The sequence below is a fragment of the Mytilus trossulus genome, chromosome 12, assembly GCF_036588685.1.
Source record: "Mytilus trossulus isolate FHL-02 chromosome 12, PNRI_Mtr1.1.1.hap1, whole genome shotgun sequence".
NCBI lineage: Eukaryota > Metazoa > Mollusca > Bivalvia > Mytilida > Mytilidae > Mytilus > Mytilus trossulus.
Window position 1 is genome coordinate 29,045,574 of NC_086384.1, and position 19,813 is coordinate 29,065,386.

General features: G+C 33.0%; 2 protein-coding genes across 2 annotated transcripts; both read right to left on the minus strand.

Moving 5' to 3' along the window:
* Positions 1–1,649: 1,649 nt before the first annotated feature.
* Positions 1,650–4,609, minus strand: LOC134693099 (uncharacterized). Its single transcript, XM_063553806.1, has 3 exons — positions 4,479–4,609; positions 3,515–3,804; positions 1,650–3,012 (listed from the first exon to the last, which is right to left on the minus strand). The coding sequence occupies exons 1-3, from the start codon at positions 4,484–4,486 to the stop codon at positions 2,297–2,299; spliced, it is 1,014 nt and encodes a 337-aa protein (XP_063409876.1). The 5' UTR covers positions 4,487–4,609; the 3' UTR covers positions 1,650–2,296.
* Positions 4,610–14,219: 9,610 nt separating this feature from the next.
* On the minus strand, positions 14,220–18,404 carry LOC134693101 (uncharacterized). The gene is made up of 3 exons (XM_063553809.1): positions 18,309–18,404; positions 17,597–17,886; positions 14,220–15,290 (listed from the first exon to the last, which is right to left on the minus strand). The coding sequence occupies exons 1-3, from the start codon at positions 18,314–18,316 to the stop codon at positions 14,575–14,577; spliced, it is 1,014 nt and encodes a 337-aa protein (XP_063409879.1). The 5' UTR covers positions 18,317–18,404; the 3' UTR covers positions 14,220–14,574.
* Positions 18,405–19,813: the final 1,409 nt, after the last annotated feature.

Genomic DNA, 19,813 nt, shown 5'->3' on the forward strand with positions numbered 1-19,813 from the left:
TTACACTACAGTCACCAAGGAGACTTTCTCACTGAACTTAAGCTACTAAACCTACCACACGATAAAATGAGTGACACAACAGCTGCGATTTCCTCAGATTCTAACAATATATTTATTATCAATACGAATGATATGATACTGTGCCATACAGTTTATAACCCATAGCAAGTCGATGGAATCTGTCATGTCAATGGGGTGTTTATTCTTGCATGCGCTGATACATGTATTTTAACCTGGATTGACTCATCAACTGGTTTCAGAAATAAAAGAGGGACGGAAAATACCAAGGGGACAGTCAAACTCATAAATCGAAAATAAACTGACAACGCCATGGCTACAAATGAAAAAGACAAACAGACTAACAATAGTACACATGACACAACATAGAAAACTAAAGAATAAACAACACGAACCCCACCCAGAGCTAGGGGTGATCTCAGGTGCTCCGGAAGGGTAAGCAGATCCTGCTCCACATGTGGCATCCGTCGTGTTGCTTATGTGATAACAAATCTTGTAAATAGTCTAATTCGGGAGGTCACATTCATGAAAGGGAAGGGGATTGTAGTTACGACGTAAGGAACATATTGCACCCGTCGTGTTGCTTATGTGATAACAAATCCTGTAAATAGTCTAATCCGGGAGGTCACATTCATGAAAGGGAAGGGGATTGTAGTCATGAAGTAAGGACACATATTGCACTCGTCGTGTTGCTTATGTGATAACAAATCCTGTAAATAGTCTAATTCGGGAGGTCACATTCATGAAAGGGAAGGGGATTTTAGTTACGACGTAAGGAACATATTGCACTCGTCGTGTTGCTTATGTAATAACAAATCCTGTAAATAGTCTAATTCGGGAGGTCACATTCATGAAAGGGAAGGGGATGGTAGTTACGACGTAAGGAACATATTGCACCCGTCGTGTTGCTTATGTGATAGCAAATCCTGTAAATAGTCTAATCCGGGAGGTCACATTCATGAAAGGGAAGGGGATTGTAGTCATGACGTAAGGAACATATTTGATATCATTTGTGAAACAGTTATTCCATAACGGTCAACTGTTACCAACTCGTGGTGGCGTCGTCCGTAAACATGCTTCAACGAACGGGGACTCCTTTTTTATATATGCACAAGATCCAAAAATTACATTTGTTCAGAGGCAGATAAGACAGTGTTCAAAATGGTTAAAAGTAAGAAAGTCTTTTCTTACACAAGATATAAACTATATACCCGAAAGATATAGAAAAAAATTGTGATGGGAATGTGTACATTTGTGGATTTAATTCAGAAAATATACACTAATTAAATAAGAATGGCAAGCTGATAAGAATTATTCAAACCAACAGTATCGGAATACTGAAACCGTGGGTTATACGTTTCAAGAAAGATAGCAACCAGTTATTGGTCACATGCTATTAAATGTTCATTATTGTAATTTGTGAACAAAAGAGAGGACAAGCTGCTTTCTAATGATAATGCTTTGAAATCCAAATTGTCACTCTTTATTTTTTAGATGGCTGTCCTGTTGCAAATTAAAAAAAAACAATCTCTGAATTTACAGTATATATTATAGAGCTGAACATACATAAATATGATAAGTTAACATGAGAAAATCTTGAAAAACAAGAGATGAGACTATTAAATGAAAGGACGTATTAATCAGCAATAAGGTGATTTCCATTTCCATAGAGCTACGTTTATAATTCTTGTAACATTCTATCTGCACTACATGACAATTTTTCGGAAAATTATGTCTCAAAACATTTCGATGGGATGATCACGTGTTTTAAGATGAAAAATACAATCTTTTTACATACAAGAATGAGAGTGGAATATTACTTGTAAAACCAGTGCTATATAATTATTGGTCGGTTGTTAATCAATAATTGGAATACAAAAATTAGTAATTTGCATTAAACTATCAGCAATATTGCCTACCTTTAAATTGTTAGCTACCTTAACTCACAGAAATACAGCAGAATGTATATATCATTGGTATATAACGATAGATAAATGAAATTGTAAAAACGGAAAGTGCTATATACTTATATGTGGTTAAGGTAGGAAAAAAATCAGTAGCAGTAACGGCTCTAATCGTTAAAAAACCAATGTTGCAACACTTTTAATCATAGAGGAGAATCATTGTCTATTATTCAAAATGAAACTCGATTCATATTTGATAACGATAAGTTTACAGCACAAACCGGGATAAATATAGTCAGCTTACATTAGTATCTCTATACTGTTTAAGATTCTGCTATATATTTATAAGTGGAAAATACGTCTTTATTTCCATTTCAAGCAAAATATACACTGCTTTTAACATTTTGCGTATTCGGGTCTACTGACCATTTTGGATTCCAACCTGGATCATTTGGTTGTCCATCGTCAAAGTCATATTTTTCAATTCCAACCATTTGTAAGACTTCTTTCGTTTTAGCTACTTCAGGGAGTTCTTCAATTATTTCCAAGTGTGCAAACTTTTTAGTAGCCTCTCTTTCTGAAGTATTTGGGAAAACCCAAACTCCTTGTGATGGCCAGTGGGCAGTAGCAACCATTTTGCTATAGGCTTTCTTTTTCATTTCAATATCTCGTTCCGTTGCCCAGATCGCAGGTGCCATGCAAACAAAAACAACGAATCGCCATCGGTTTGAATTTGGTCTACCAACTAAAGGTGCTTTGTTGTCATGAATTGTTCTTGAATCCCATAAAACAATACCGCCTTTTGGAACAGGAACTTTCATAATTTGACAACCTTTAGATAAGTACCAATCAAAATGCTCCTTTGACAAACGATAAAAGTCTTCACCTGCAGCTTCTTTAACAGCCTTTGGAAAATTTTCATAGAATTCTTTATGAAACTGAACGGATTTTTCAAGAACTCTAAAGCAATAGTCGGTTTCTGTAGTTTCCTCCAAGTAAACGGCTCCTTGATACACATGAAGACCTTCTCGCCAGCTACCCTGGTCCATATGAAACCAATTAGATTCAGGATCACCAAAGCTAGTGTTTCCTAAAAACAAAAAGAAGGACAGAACTGTTAACATCGAGGGTAACCATTAAAGCGTAGAGCTTCGAGAATAGACACTTTCAATAATTCGAAACACAAAAAAAAATGGACAACTATATTTCCGATTTGATATGAAATCGTATTTCCCAAGTGCTGTGTTCTTAAGCATTTGTATGCTATCTTTAATCTTACGTTTTGAAATATAATTATGTATTATACTTCCGTCTGGATTCAAGACGCGTTCGGACTATGACATTCGATGGTTGTAAAATCATGATAGAGGTATGACTACAGTCTCGGTACATATTTAAATGATAAATTCAATATCTACACCAATTTATGTCTTCGAGAGGATGTTCTCTTTGCACAATGAGTGAGAATGAGAATGCATAATAATTTCTAAAATGCATGCAAATGATTTTTGCATAAAACCTCCAACTAATATATTTATTCCATTCAGTCAAATTCAGATATTATAATTTTAGAAATAACTCAATGTCCTTACCTAATTCCGGAGGTTCTCCAATCGCAATACCATCCATACTGGTCAACAATTTATCCGTTTTCCATATGGAGGCAAACACAGATTTCGCTGCAAGTCTGACATTCCACGTGGGTTCACAGTGGGACAACCTATATTGTTGCATCAATGATTTATCCCAGTAAGGCCTCTCATCTCCAAACCTTTCAACCCAAGCCTTGTAAATTGATATAAACTTTTCGCATTCTTTGTCGGTCAGAACATTCCGGATGACACTGTATCCTTTTGTTTCTAATTCTCTCACCACCCGTGCTCTGCAAATAATGAGTATTAAGTTTTGTTTAATGTTTAAAGATCCCCCGTTAAAATAAGGCATGTGTTTCAAAGCTTCGTTTGAAAGTTTTGTTGTATCTGTAAAGTCATAATCACAAACAGATAATCACTCAACAATTGTATGTTGAGATTGTTTAAAGAGTAATTACATTTAGGCACAATCCATTTAAACTTTTTACCCTTTTAATTCGTACGATGTATACTGGTTGCAGTTCTAATCTTGGGAAATTGGTATATTGTAGATATCAATTGGAATTGGAATTGGTTTTGAACTATATTTCAGTGACTGTGAGGACTAATATATCATTATTTTGCTCCTTTTACAGTTTGTTCTAGGTTAAGGAAAGTCTAAAGTCTGAAGTAATAAGTCTTTCGAATATATTTATTCTCAAACTTAACTATTTTTTTAAAAAGATGGGAAATCTCATTAGTGTGTAGAATAATATGGAAACAATTAATAAAGTGTACAATTTTACCCACGAGTAGACTAGAGTATATTATATGGTCATCCTTTGATTTCGTCAGTTCGGTAGTAAATCCTTGATAGGTCTTCTTTTAACAAATTGCCTCTACATCCTCAAGACGTTTGTAAGATATAAACATAAATATGTATAACCTTTAAAAACAATTAAAGTATGTCAATGCATATACACACCTGTCCATTGTTGTAGATGAAATCAAATTGACCTTTAGCAATCAAGTTGTGCCAACTCCAAATCTTCCTTCCACAAAATAATAGTTCTACAACCTCACAAATTACAAACAAAACCGTGTGTTTATTTAAGGTACAACTACAATCTATATAACATATCAAACCTATAAAAACAACATTAAAAGTATTTGAATGCACATACACACCTTACGTTATGGTGGATGAAATCAGCGTGATCTTAATCACTCAAATCTCACTTAAAGTTGATTACTTCAAAGTCATGCTTGCAATGTACTCAGAATGTTTTCAAAATTATATCCAATTGTATTCATAAGCAGTCACATAACTTTAAGGCACTAGTTTGTTGCTGTCTATTAATGTGTAATGGTACTCGTTTCATTAAGCTTTAACCGTTAACGTCCTTAAAATTACAATATTCTAGAAACAGGTCTAATCGAACATGACGAACAATAGATATTTTATTTAGTCGATGTCATATTGTTTATAAAATGCACTTCTGGCGTATTGAAATTTTAATCTTTTTGCCTTTCTTAGCTATTATTCGTGTGTTTCTTTGTCAATTGTGTTCTCCTATTTATTTATATTGTAGTCCTGTAATGTTGTGTTGTCATTTTAATGTTATATTTCACATGGCCATAAAAGAGGGAGGTTTGGCATACCACAAAACCAGGTTCAACCCACCATTTTTTCCTTTAAAAATGTCCTGTATCAAGTCAGGAATATGGCCATTGTTATTTTATAGTTCGTTTCTGTGTGTGATACATTTTAACGCTGTGTCGTTTGTTTTCTCTTACTTTTTAGTTTGGGTTCACATTACCGTAAGATGCGTCACGGTACTTTTCTATCCCAAATTCATGTGTCTGGTTTTGATGTTATGTTTGTTATTCTCGTGGGATTTTTGTCTGGTGCTTGGTCCGTTTCTGTGTGTGTTGCATTTTGATGTTGTGTCGTTGTTCTCCTCTTGTATTTAATGCGTTTCCCTCGGTTTTGGTTTGTTATCCCGATTTTGTTTTTTGTCCATGGATTTATGAGTTTTGAACAGCGGCATACTACTGCTGCCCTTATTTATAACTAAGTCTTAATTTCGTCTTTTGCAAACGATCTTGACTGAGGTACCGAAATTGTTTACCTTTTCACATATGATGTCTATTTATTTTTCTCACAAATTGTTGTCAATGTGGTAGAATTTCATTCGACTGTCATCCATAAAGGAGGCTATAAAAGCAGACTAATTGCAACATCTTCTGCATAAGTAAATGTCTGTACCAAGTCAGAACATGACTATTGTTTTCCATTCGTTAGTGTTTGACATTTAGATTCTGCCGTTTGTGAAGGAACTATCTCTCTATTTTGAATATCCCTTGCGGTTCGGTATTTTTGTTCTGATAAGTCTTTTGTAGACGAAACGTACGTCAGGGGTACACAACTTTACTCTTGATATGTATGATGAATTTTTTCAAACAAATAATGGTTTTGATTATTCTTTCAATACCCTTTAAACCCTCCGGAGCACCTGAGATCATCCCCAGTTTTTGGTGGGGTTCGTGTTGCTTATTCTTTAGTTTTATATGTTGTGTCATGTGTACTATTTATGTATTTTATATTTGTTTCTCGTTTCTCGTTTTTGTATACATTAAACCGTTGGTTTTCCCGTTTGAATGGTTTTACAATTGTAATTTTGGGGCCCTTTATAGCTTGTTGTTGGGTGTGTGCAAAGGCTCCGTGTTGAAGGCCGTACCTTGACCGTTTATAAATTTTGAAACTATAAAGAAACTAAGGTTTCGACTTCCTCAGGCAAAGTTAATTTCAGTTAGATTTGACTACTTTTAATGTATTGTTTGTCATACAGCCGTTCAACCGTTTTGGTTGTTAAACATCATCGACTTTCAAATATTTTTATTTTTAAATCATTTATGTCATTACAAAATGTAACTTAACAGCACAGATCTTCAATTTTAGATGAAAATCACCAGCAAACATTTTAGCAGATGATTGCGCAACCATTTAGTTTTTTGACTTACGATTGAATATTTCGAGCACATGATCGCACATTTCGAGCAAAAGTAAATTCACAAAAATCAAAACTCCGAGGAAAATTCAAAACGGATCCGAAGTTCACTAATCAAATTGCAAAATCAAAAGCTAAATTACATCATACGAAAGAATAACAACTGTCATATTCCTGAATAAGTATAGGTATTTCTTACGTAGAAAGTAATGGATTAAAGATTGCACTTTGTAAATACAGCTGTTTCTGAAAACCCTCCTCTTTCGGGGAGAAATTGAATATTCATAGAAAATTAATTTTGTTTACATACTGGTTTCCAGTTATGCTCTCTGTATTCATTATCGCAGAGACAGAACTTGGGAATGTTACCAGTATATTAAACACGTGCATATTGTTTACATTGAAATCTGTGGTAAGCTTTCATTCGAGGTTGGGATAAGAAAATTATTGTAAGTTTAAACTCTGAGAAGTTCAGGGCATATAAACGTTGAAAATGTGCTGCATAACCCAATATTTTGACCTTAGAATTTTTTTTGGTGATAATGAACTTTCAATTCTTCATAGTAAAAGAGGTACAGTTTTAGCCGTAACAGGAGTTCCTATGGGAAATTGCATTGTCTATATTTACAGAAAGGCAACCTAAACTTGTTTTATAGCTAGCTAAAAAAACAAAAACTTGTATAACAGTCGCATAAAATTCAATTATAATGTGTGAACAAAACAAATAGACAAAATTGGTAATATTACTGTAAATAAATAGGGGTATAGCAGTCAACACTGTGTTCTATTCTATCATTATAAAACAAACAAATATGTAACAAAGAAAATCAAAAAGGCATATGAACCATTTATTCTGTAGACAATGCACATTAGTAAAAATCAAAAAGGCATATGAACCATTTATTCTGTAGATAATGCACATTAGTAAAAATGAAAGACAAGAATATAAAATACAATAATATTGTCTTACCCTAGCACAATAACACAATGACGGGATGTATCAATACAGAATCACGTCACATTGAACATATATCAACAAGGTCTTTATATCTTCCGATGATTTCTTTTAAGAAAACGAACGAGAAGTTTTTTGACATACTGCTGGTTCATTATCTTTCTGCTCAGACACTGTTGTTAGTTTACAAAGCAAACGATTGAACATTTCTAGCATTCTGTTCAATCTTTTATGCATATGATTTTCCATTCGTGTGACGAGTTTAAACTTTTGATTTTGTCATTTGAAAAGGGACTTTCCGTTTTGATATTTCTTTGGAGTTTGGTATTTTTGTTCTTTTATTTTTACCTATCATATAAAACATTTAGCTGATTTATAAAATATTCATCCTTTACCTAAAAGATTTGCTTATAATATAAATATGTATATATAAAAAAAATCTTCAATCTCTTAAATAATTTTATGAAACCATGCAAGTCATTCAAATACTTTCTTAAATAATGTTCCCTGGTCGTATAACCTATAACTTAGTCCTCTTTTAATATGGTAAAAAATATTAGCGACTACAAAAGAAAATATTTTCCTAATACAGCACTTCGCTTACACTGTACCATTTAAACCAAACAGTGACAATGAATATATTATATCATAATTATGCATTTATATGCAGGCATATGATATACGACATACCTGTTTATATTGTACTAGATATTTACCACATAAGCCATTTAACTGCATGCACTGAACATGATTACATTGAAATAGTACTTTAAAAAATAATGAAATATGTGTGTTTGCTGTTTATTGGATACATTTGTTTTTCGCGATAATAAAACAACAAAATGTAGATTAGAACGAATAAATATGTCGTTAATTGGTACCATGATTAATTATCCTATTACCATTAACTCATAATTTGACTATTACGGTCAACAAAGTTCTCTACAATGGCGTGAGTTCTTCCGAAACCGGCAGAGACATTTTAAATAGGAGACGTAGATTTTTATACACATGTAGATAGTTTTGTATTTGTTTGTTTTTAATTTTTTTATGTTTTGCGCGTTGTGACGTTGTAGTCCTGACATCTATGATGAGTATATTGTTTCTAGTGTGTAAATAACCGTCTCTCATAATTAAATATGAATGACTTTTACATATGTGTATTTTTTTAAATCAATGTGTATATGCATTGCTTTGTTTAGGGTGAGACGTAAAAAAAATATTGCATTGTATTGTATCTAAAAATAATCAAATTGTGCATACTTAAATTGACTTGAAAACCAGGTGGACTTGTTATAAAAAGAAGGCAAAACATATTTTTTGTATCATTATCTTCTTACTAGCTTGAAAATGGATTCTAAATTTAGTCGTTGTTTTTTAAAAGCGGGAACTTAGAAAATAAGACCCACTCACATGATTTGCTTTATTAAACAAGGGTTATCAAAATATTTTCAAACATTGAATCTGTTGAAATGTGATAACTGTCAGCTACCATTTTAAAGATCGAATAGTTACCAAAGTTACCAGGATTATAACGAAAAGAGACATTAAAAGGAAGATATAATAAAATCAACATTGAACAAGTGTATAAAGTTAGTTACTTCATAGCAAAAGAATCGTCACTTAGTTAGTTACCTGAATAAATCCAACCCCTTCCTATTCAAAAGGTCGCAGTTAAAACGTAGAGCAGCGGAATCTAACGAGTTGATTATTCCGGTAACTTCGATATATATATAAGTACACCCGGTCTGATTGTATATTTTCATAAACATGATACGGCTACGTGATTTGATCGATCTCATTCCGAGAGTCAAAACACATTACATATTTTAAACAGGTCGAGAACTCTCGATTTCCTGACGTCAGAATATATTTGCATAGCCCAAACACTGTCCTTCAAAAAAACATTTCTGCCTCGAAAAACATGAAAACTGGCACTGAAACACTTCTATCTATATTGGATGTGTACACTTTTTCATCAGGACCTGCACTTAAAAAAGCACCGCAATATGCAGTATGCTCAAAATAAGTGTTATTAAAGCACAATTGAATTGTGTAAAGTAAGCAATTTTAGGTTCAAAGCTTTAAAGTAAGTTACAAAAGGACCAAAAATAACATGTTTAAAACAATAATAAAAAAAAACCCAACGACTTTATTTAATACAAAAGAAAAAGAAATGTATCCAATAAATAAAAGAAATATATTAGCTTTTTTCCAACGCTGCAATTTTCACAAAAACATGTATATCAATGCTACCACCTTGTCGACCATAAAATGGATAACATCATTAATAGTTTTAATAAGGTTGGTAAATGAACGAGTCCGAAAAAAAATCTAATGTCTCAATTAGAAAAAAATCGAACTTTGCAAAGGCGAAAAACAATATGAAACAACAGTTGCTGCTTCACTACCTTCAGAACAAAATGACAATTTTGAAAGCTACAAATACAGAAATATGTCAGAAATCAATTATACATATAGATTTGTTTAACACTGTCAGACAAGAATTTAAAAAGGTATTGTAGTTTCGATGAAATATGATTGATGATATATGTTTTGTGCATGTTCTGTACCTTTTAAATTCGCAAAATGAAAATATATCTTAGTGTTCTACAGACGTTAGTAAATAAATTTCATAATGGAAAATCGATCTTTCTGAAAGATGTTTGTATACAAAAATAAGGCGATGTGGCAAGATTGCCCATTCAAGCTCAAATGAAGTGGGTGTAAGTTAAGTGATAGGCATCTGTAATGCCTTCAACAATGAAAAATACCCATACCGTATAATCGGCTATAATTAGCCCCATTGATAAATATTCCTTGTTGTTAAAGAAAAAGAAAAAACACATTATTTTCCTCGATTTGAATTAATTTTATATCATAAAAGAAGGTGCAATATCATAAAATAAATTTTGTGTAATCTTAGAAAGTTTAGTAATCTTATCAGATCTTTAACAAACTCTAAGTCGTCGCCTTTTTACGAACACAAATTTCATAGGATCCTATTTTTTCTTTAACTTTAACTATCTATAGCTACTAGCAATACAAAAGTTGCTGAACCCAATGAATATAAGCACCGGCTATTATCAACGGCTAACTTTACACTAGTAAATTTGTCTGATTGGTAATTGTATTTTTCACTGTTGTTTGGCTGCTGTCTGGTGGAAGAATACCTGAGATCTCCGTGTCATCATCAAACTTAAATAATGGCTGTATACCGGGTATTTCAAAAAGTAGTTTCTTCGCATAGAAACAACTTTTCGTTAATCTGAGCATGGAACGAATACTTTATATCACGAACTATAAATGGATACAAAAAATGAAAAACTAAGCGGTATTGTTAATCCCGCATTGCATGAAAACATGTGTTGTATTTCAGTATTAACACGCTGTAAACACGTAGTTGACCATCATGCGTTGTTAGTCATTTAGAGGATTGGTCAAATAACTAGGTAAAAATAAATTGCGTCATGCGTAAATCAACAAATGTCATGTGCGAGAACATAAGTATGCTAATTCATGACCTGTTAAACTAATTAACAAGTTGTAAAAAAAAGCGTTTACGAAAGGCAAACTTTGTAGTGGCATTTTGTTACTCCTGTCTATATAATACTAACATGTCTAATACCAAAGAACAAATATATGAATAATAATATGTCACCAACAATGTGCAATACCTATATCATATAATCTAGCAAATGGTTGCTAACATGACACTGTTAAGTAGTGACAGCCAAAATATTACAAATAAAGAAAACAAAATTGCAGATAGCAAATAACACAAACTACTGGTGTATAGGTTCAATGGCTAATCATGTTAAACAGGCACGTATTATGTGGAAAGTCTACGTATATCTGTGATAGTTTTACCCTCTCAATCCTCGTGTAGTGATAAAAAACTCCGGCTCAACAAAGCAGTTTCGGATTGATTAATTTATGTTTAAGGCTATTTTCAGCACTATTGTGGTGTTTCGTTGCGATCTTTTTTTGTTATTATTGCTGAGTTAAAACAGAAGGTCAGAGTCAACCATCGACATTCGGTGGGAAAATTGACAATCCTAGTCAATTAAAATTGGAGTCCAGCGCACGTGATTCGAACTCAAATCTATGATGAGAGAATTCATGAAATTTTCAATAAAGTGATGTCTTACGTTCTAGAGCTTCTTAAATGAAACTTATTTCTTTCTATCTGCGCTAAATGGATTTATTATAGAAATCACATTATTTTCCTCGATTTGAATTAATTTTATATCATAAAAGAAGGTGCAATATCATAAAATAAATTTTGTGTAATCTTAGAAAGTTTAGTAATCTTATCAGATCTTTAACAAACTCTAAGTCGTCGCCTTTTTACGAACACAAATTTCATAGGATCCTATTTTTTCTTTAACTTTAACTATCTATAGCTACTAGCAATACAAAAGTTGCTGAACCCAATGAATATAAGCACCGGCTATTATCAACGGCTAACTTTACACTAGTAAATTTGTCTGATTGGTAATTGTATTTTTCACTGTTGTTTGGCTGCTGTCTGGTGGAAGAATACCTGAGATCTCCGTGTCATCATCAAACTTAAATAATGGCTGTATACCGGGTATTTCAAAAAGTAGTTTCTTCGCATAGAAACAACTTTTCGTTAATCTGAGCATGGAACGAATACTTTATATCACGAACTATAAATGGATACAAAAAATGAAAAACTAAGCGGTATTGTTAATCCCGCATTGCATGAAAACATGTGTTGTATTTCAGTATTAACACGCTGTAAACACGTAGTTGACCATCATGCGTTGTTAGTCATTTAGAGGATTGGTCAAATAACTAGGTAAAAATAAATTGCGTCATGCGTAAATCAACAAATGTCATGTGCGAGAACATAAGTATGCTAATTCATGACCTGTTAAACTAATTAACAAGTTGTAAAAAAAAGCGTTTACGAAAGGCAAACTTTGTAGTGGCATTTTGTTACTCCTGTCTATATAATACTAACATGTCTAATACCAAAGAACAAATATATGAATAATAATATGTCACCAACAATGTGCAATACCTATATCATATAATCTAGCAAATGGTTGCTAACATGACACTGTTAAGTAGTGACAGCCAAAATATTACAAATAAAGAAAACAAAATTGCAGATAGCAAATAACACAAACTACTGGTGTATAGGTTCAATGGCTAATCATGTTAAACAGGCACGTATTATGTGGAAAGTCTACGCATATCTGTGATAGTTTTACCCCCTCAATCCTCGTGTAGTGATAAAAAACTCCGGCTCAACAAAGCAGTTTCGGATTGATTAATTTATGTTTAAGGCTATTTTCAGCACTATTGTGGTGTTTCGTTGCGATCTTTTTTTGTTATTATTGCTGAGTTAAAACAGAAGGTCAGAGTCAACCATCGACATTCGGTGGGAAAATTGACAATCCTAGTCAATTAAAATTGGAGTCCAGCGCACGTGATTCGAACTCAAATCTATGATGAGAGAATTCATGAAATTTTCAATAAAGTGATGTCTTACGTTCTAGAGCTTCTTAAATGAAACTTATTTTTTTCTATCTGCGCTAAATGGATTTATTATAGAAATCAAGTATCAATGAAGCATTATATTAGGAACAAATCAAATCCATTTTTCCTTTTCAACGGGCAGAAAAATTTTCGCTAACGTATGGTGTTCGTCCAGCGCTCCATCTTATCACAATCGGAACGTTGAATCATGCATTGTGTAAGAGAGTTCTACGCTCTCCTCAAGTTATGCACCCTTGTAACACTCTTTGATGAGTCCAATGAAGCCACTTTCAATGTTAAATGGCCGACTCTATCCAATATACCATAATCTTCAAGTGGGTGTCGATATTCAACCGACCTTCATCCTGGACGGCCTCTGATACAGGACTAATTTATTGCATTGATTTTTAATTCGTTTTCGTCTTGATTATTCATGATATGCATACAAATAGACATTTAGCAAATATCAATTAATCAAACAGTCTACTATTTTAATACTAACATAAGTACTTCGGTACTGGCATGAAAATACGGATTTTTTGTGTTATTAAAATTTAGTGTTACAAAATATTAGAAATAATAATAAATTAAGGATGGAATCTCCCTCATGCAAAGCTCTGATTCCTTTCACGGATTTGGCTATACTTTTTGGACCTTTTGGATTAAAGCTCTTCATCTTTTATATAAGCTTTGGATTTCAAATATTTTGGCCACGAGCATTACTGAAGAGACATGTATTGCCGAAATGGACATCTGGTGCAAGAAAATTGGTACCGTTAATTGTATTACTACCACTGGGTCGATGCCTCTGCTGGTGGACTATAAGTCCCCGAGGGTATCACCAGCCCAGTAGCTAGTACTTCGGTACTGGCATGAAAATACGGATTTTTTTGTATCAAAATTTGCTGTTACAAAATATAAGAAATTATTATAAATTAAGGAATGTATCTCCCTCATGCAAAGCTCTGATTCCTATCACGGATTTGGCTTTACTTTTTGGACCTTTTGGATTATAGCTCTTCATCTTTTATACAAGCTTTGGATTTCAAATATATTGGCCACGATCATCACTGAAGAGACATGTATTGTCGAAATGCGCATCTGGTGCAAGAACATTCGTAACGTTAATTTTATTAAGTATTTTAACATCAGAGAGGAAAATTTTGTGAAGGCTGTTTATAATGGCACCATATAAAATATATAACTTAAGCAGTAACGAATTATGAAAATTATGAAACTCAACAGAGAATTGTTTCCGGACAAACTTTAATGATTCTCTACTTGACTTATCGATATCACAATATATGATTTAATGAACAACTTTACAGCACACACCGGAATATGTATAACTACTGCTTAGGCTTACACTAAAGTTCATACACTGTCTTCTATTCTACTTTATATATATACATATATTAAAATTTATAAGTCACATACTACATTTCACATCAAATAGTAACAGTTCGCTAAAATAATGTCACAAGCGCTTCCATGCCGTAGGTCAATCTCCAGGCGACGATTTAACAATGTCCTTGACGACTCTACCGTTGGTAATATATATTTATACAAATATCATGATTACTAGTATACGCATTATTCTTATTTCAAGAAAGATATTCACCGCTTCTCACTTTTCTTGTAGATGGGTCTACCGACCATTTTGGATTCCAACCTGGATCATTAGGTTGTCCATCGTCAAAGTTATATTTTTCAAATCCAACCATTTGTAAGACTTCTTTCGTTTTAGCTATTTCAGGGAGTTCTTCAATTATTTCCAAGTGTGCAAAGTTTTTTGTAGCCTCTCTTACTGATGTTTTAGAGAAAGTCCAAACTCCTTGTGCTGGCCAATGGGCAGTAGCAACCATTTCGTTATAAGCTTTCTGTTTCATTTTAATATCCTGTTCCGTTGCCCAGATCGCAGGTGCCATGCAAACAAAAACAACGAACCGCCATCTTTCTGAATATGGTCTACCAGCTAAAGGTGCTATGTTGTCATGGATCATTCTTGAATCCCACAAAACAATGCCGCCTTTCGGAACAGGAACTTTCTTGATTTTACAACCTTTAGATAAATACCAATCAAAATGCTCCTTTGACAAACAATAAAAATCTTTACCCGCAGTCTCTTCAACAACCTTTGGAAAACTTTCATAGAATTCTTTATGAACCTGAACGGAATTTTCAAGAACTCGAAAGCAATAATCGTTTTCTGTTGTTTCTTCTAAGTAAACAGCTCCTTGATATACATGGAGACCTTCTCGCCAGCTACCCTGGTCCATGTGAAACCAATTTGATTCAGGATCACCAAAATTAGTGTTTCCTACAAATGAAAAGCATGAGAAAACTGTTTAGAATAATTTATTTTATTTTTTTCTTTACTTCGAGAATAGATCTTTTTAAAGATTCAAAACCTATATAAGATCGTTCTGGTTTTTTTTTAGAACTCGTATTTCCCAAGACCTGTGTTTTAAATTATGTGTTTTTATGCTAACTGCAGTCTTATATTTTGAATTATGGTTATGTATACTTCCACCTGGATGTAAGTCGAGTTTTAAGTATGACATTCGATGGCTGTACATGATATATGTATACAGTCCCGGGAGGCATTTCAGTGATTAATCCAAGAAGCGTGTTTTAGAGGAAAGTTTATGTTGGCATATGATGGAACATAAGTTGAAACACTTTAGAGATTTCATAGATGACATATGTATGCAAATGATAGTTAGTTTTGCCTGCAAACAAATAATGATTGATGTGATTGCCCAAAAATATAAAGGCAAAAGTTACATACTACCGTCTCAGTGAGTTCACACACATATGAGAACAAATTTGGCATATTCTTTTGCCAACATTTTTATGGGGGATCTTGAAGATCGCATCCATTAAGTTTCGCCATACAAACCCTTGTCTTGCTCTGTTTTATTGACAATGTCGACATTAAATGGAACGATACTGCGGAACAAAATAAACATGTTTTAGATCATTATGACAATTTCCCACATTCTATAAAATTTGAAAATAGCTTTATGATTTAACATCTGCGCCATGATACTAAGTCAGGTCAGTAAATTAAAAATTGCATATTTTGAAATTGATATGAATTAACTCAAAGGATCTTTGCATCAGAACTAAACACATTTATTTCAAAACCAGATGTTGGCATGATACGGGTTATGTGCTTCTAATATATTTTATGGGGGTATAAAACTAAATCCATAACTGTAGGGATTGTTTCTAATTTTCATATGATGAATATTTTCATATTTTTTCGATCTGTTGAATTGAGGTCCGGACGTAATATACCAGTAGCAAATACTAGTAGTTGTATGTTAATTTATGTATATCATTGTAATTTTTTTAGTGTTTCTACTTTGCATAGAGGATTATAGAGGTATAGTGGGAGGTTGAAATCTAACAAAACATTTGAAACCCTGCTGCATTTTTGTGCTGGTCCACATTCAGGCGTTTTTTAATTTCTTAGTCTTGTATATTTATTTTTTATTTTTTTTCAATTTATGTGTTTCAGAGGTTAGTGTGACGTTCATTTTCGTATAAGGGCTAGTTGAAGCACACTCCGGGTGTGGAAATTTATAGCTGTGTTGAAGACCATTGGTGTCCTGTTTTCTAGTCTTTAATCTGGTTGCTGTTTCTGCCAATGTCATTCTTTATTTAATCATCACATTTACTATACGTTAATGAATTATTCTTCTCCTGCTTTGATAAGTACTCTGTATCTAAATACAATAAGAAACTCATCATCGATACCAGGATTAAAATTCTATATCTACGCCAGACGCGCGTTTCGTATAAAAGATTCATCAGTGACGGTCGAATAAAACAAATGTATAAACAGCCAAATGAAGTACAAAGTTGAAGAGCATTGAGGACCAACAATTCCTAAAAGTTTTGCCAAATACAGCTAAGGTAATCTATTCTTGAGGTAGAAAAGCCTAAGTTTAAAAGAAATTAAAAATGTTGTTAACAGTTAATTTATAATCATAAACATATCAATGATAACCCAAGTCAACACAGGAGTGCTGACTACTAGGTTGGTGATACCCCCCCCCCACCCCCCCCGGAAATAAATCTCCACCAGCAGTGGCATTCGTATGCAAAGAATACCATTATGAACATGATCTATTCTTTTTTAATTATCATATATATTTTTCCCTGAAATATCAGTATCGTCAGCATACAACAATGATTGAACAGTCTCATGTGATAAGATTGACAAACCATTTTTATTAATTCTCATTCAATGTCACACACATACAAAGCATTTTCAAAAAGATGATACGGACTTTTCTTGCATTAGACTTTTAAAAAACTTTTCTTATCTTGGGGCCTACATATTGCATTAGTTTCTATTTCATATCTTTGATTTCAAATTGATGTGTGCCTTCAGATTCTGATTCACTTCTTTTTTCAACTTTTTTTGTGAGAAACTTGGCAGGAGGACGAGTATGAAATTATCATACATGTACCTCAATAGTACAATGCAGCAAGTTTAAATCCTTTTAAGTACATGCATGAGTGACGCACAACCCTTTTCTTATATCCTCTTTACATTGAGTGACATTTCAGATATCATAATTTTTATTGTAGAATGTTAATATCTGTTCTTACCTAATTCGGGGGGTTCACCAATGGATATACCATCCATACTGGTCAACAATTTATCTGTTTTCCATATTGAGGCAAACACAGGTTTTGCGGCAAGCCGTATATTCCACGTGGGTTCACAGTGTGACAACCTATATTGTTTCATCAATGATTTATTCCAGTAAGGCCTCTCATCTCCAAATCTATCCAACCAAGCCTTGTAAATTGATATATACTGTTCGCATTTATTTTCAGACAGAACATTCGGGATAACACTGTATCCTTTTGTTTCTAATTCCTCAAAAACCCGTTCTCTGAAAAATAGTGAGTATAAAGCTTTGTTCAATATTTTGAAATGAACTTGCTTAAAAATGTGTTTTTACTCACTTTTCTTAAGGTTAAGTTTTAACGTTGTGGTATGGCGTACCTGTAGAGATCGTATAACACGCAAAATGTAAAGTTGGTGTTGAACTAGTGCCTATGAATTTAAAAAAAGATCTACATCTTTAATTATGTCTCAGTTCAGTGGAAATACGAAAATATCAAATGATAGCTGATTCTTCCAGACCATTTCATTATGTCTGAGTATAGAGGAATAAAACAAATCACAGTCGTAACAAATTTTAACAAGAGCCGTTCTCCATGTCTCAGTATTTTGTAAACTTTAAAACATCGTTTGCTTTCTCTGTTTTGTTTTGAACTTTTTTAAACACAGAACTACATTAAAAGTATTTACCTGTCCATTGTCGTGGATAATATATACGTAATAGTATTCCCGAAAATTTCACTTCAATTAATTAACTATGATGTAATGTTTGCAATATGTCATACGATGTACAAGCCTATTAATACTTATAATTACAAGCTGTCACATTTAAAATTAATGCAACAGTTTATTGCTGTCTATCGTCTGTGTTTATTTACGCCAAATATTTGTACTTATTAAAATGAAAAATAGATTTTGCGAATTGCTTTGCAACTTTTTAAGTTAATTGGTTGGGAAAATGTAACACAAATCTTTTGAAGTCACTTTATAAAAATCGTTTTCTTCCGGAGATTCAAAATTTTTCCTTTTCATAAGATCACATATTTTAATTTCACGAGGATATAAAAGAAAAAAAAAAGTTTTTGTTTAAAAACAAGTGTGGACACAGATGAGTGTGGATAGTGTGTTTGGATGTTTGACAGTGTCTTATGACAATAAAGTTCTATGTTTTTCCTATATGGTGTTATTAACTGTGTTGCACGGTGACAACCAATCTGAGCATTAGGAGTGTTATTTATTTGATATTTTTTTATGTTCAATACAGACATGGGGAGACAGTAATTACATTAGTTACCAAATGATTATGATAGAACATGTTCTACATCTTTGGTTTTGAATACATTTGATAGCTGGGAATTGTTAATTTCTGTGTCGATTCGGTCTCTTGTGGAGAATTGTCTCATTGGCAATCATACCTCATTTTTTTTTATATGTATTTGCTTACTATTGGTATGGTTCTATAATATTAACATTACTTTGCGGTGGATCGTCAGTATCATTAGTAAAAAAAAAAAATAAAAATGTTGAATTTCTTCCTCAGATTAGAATACATTTATTGGTTTTAAGTAATGACAATGGCTTAAGTCTGACATGATTATTGGGGCTAAATAAGATCGGAAGTAAACCTCTGTGCTGATTTATATCTATTCTTTATATCTCCTCAAAAGCTGGTCGAAGCAAAGAAAAATTTTGACCAAAATAAAAATGATTTCACCAAAAGAACCTTTGTGAGCATGCTTCAAAGACTCATAACTGCTCCAAAAGTAATCTGATCGAATTTGAAGCATGTCAAGCAGATATCATCAACATCTACTTAATAAGTCTTAAAATATGTCTAAATACCTAAAAAGCTATTTAGTACTCAAAAGGTATTGCAAAATTATTCCTTTTCATTTTTTGTTTTGTTATATGGATACAAATATAAGTGATACATGTACCAATACAGTTTTTTTTGTGGTATGCAAGTGTTGTAATTAGCATTTACTGTATAAACAATGTTAATTCACACAAATTAAGAAAAAACAAATGAATGGAACAGATACTCCGCAGGGTGCTGCTTTATACGACTGCAGAGGTGGAAACCTGAACTGTTGGGGCTAGTATGGACACAACATTCAAGCTAGATACAGCTCTGAATTTGGATTGTGGTTAAATAGTTGACACAACATAGGTTTCTGACACAGATTGAATGTGGT

Coding starts and splice junctions, on each gene's coding strand:
- LOC134693101 (XM_063553809.1), bottom strand. Junction 15,291..17,596: donor TGGTGAACCCCCCGAATTAG/GTAAGAACAGAT, acceptor TTTCATTTGTAG/GAAACACTAATTTTGGTGAT.
- LOC134693099 (XM_063553806.1), bottom strand. Junction 3,013..3,514: donor TGGAGAACCTCCGGAATTAG/GTAAGGACATTG, acceptor TTTTGTTTTTAG/GAAACACTAGCTTTGGTGAT.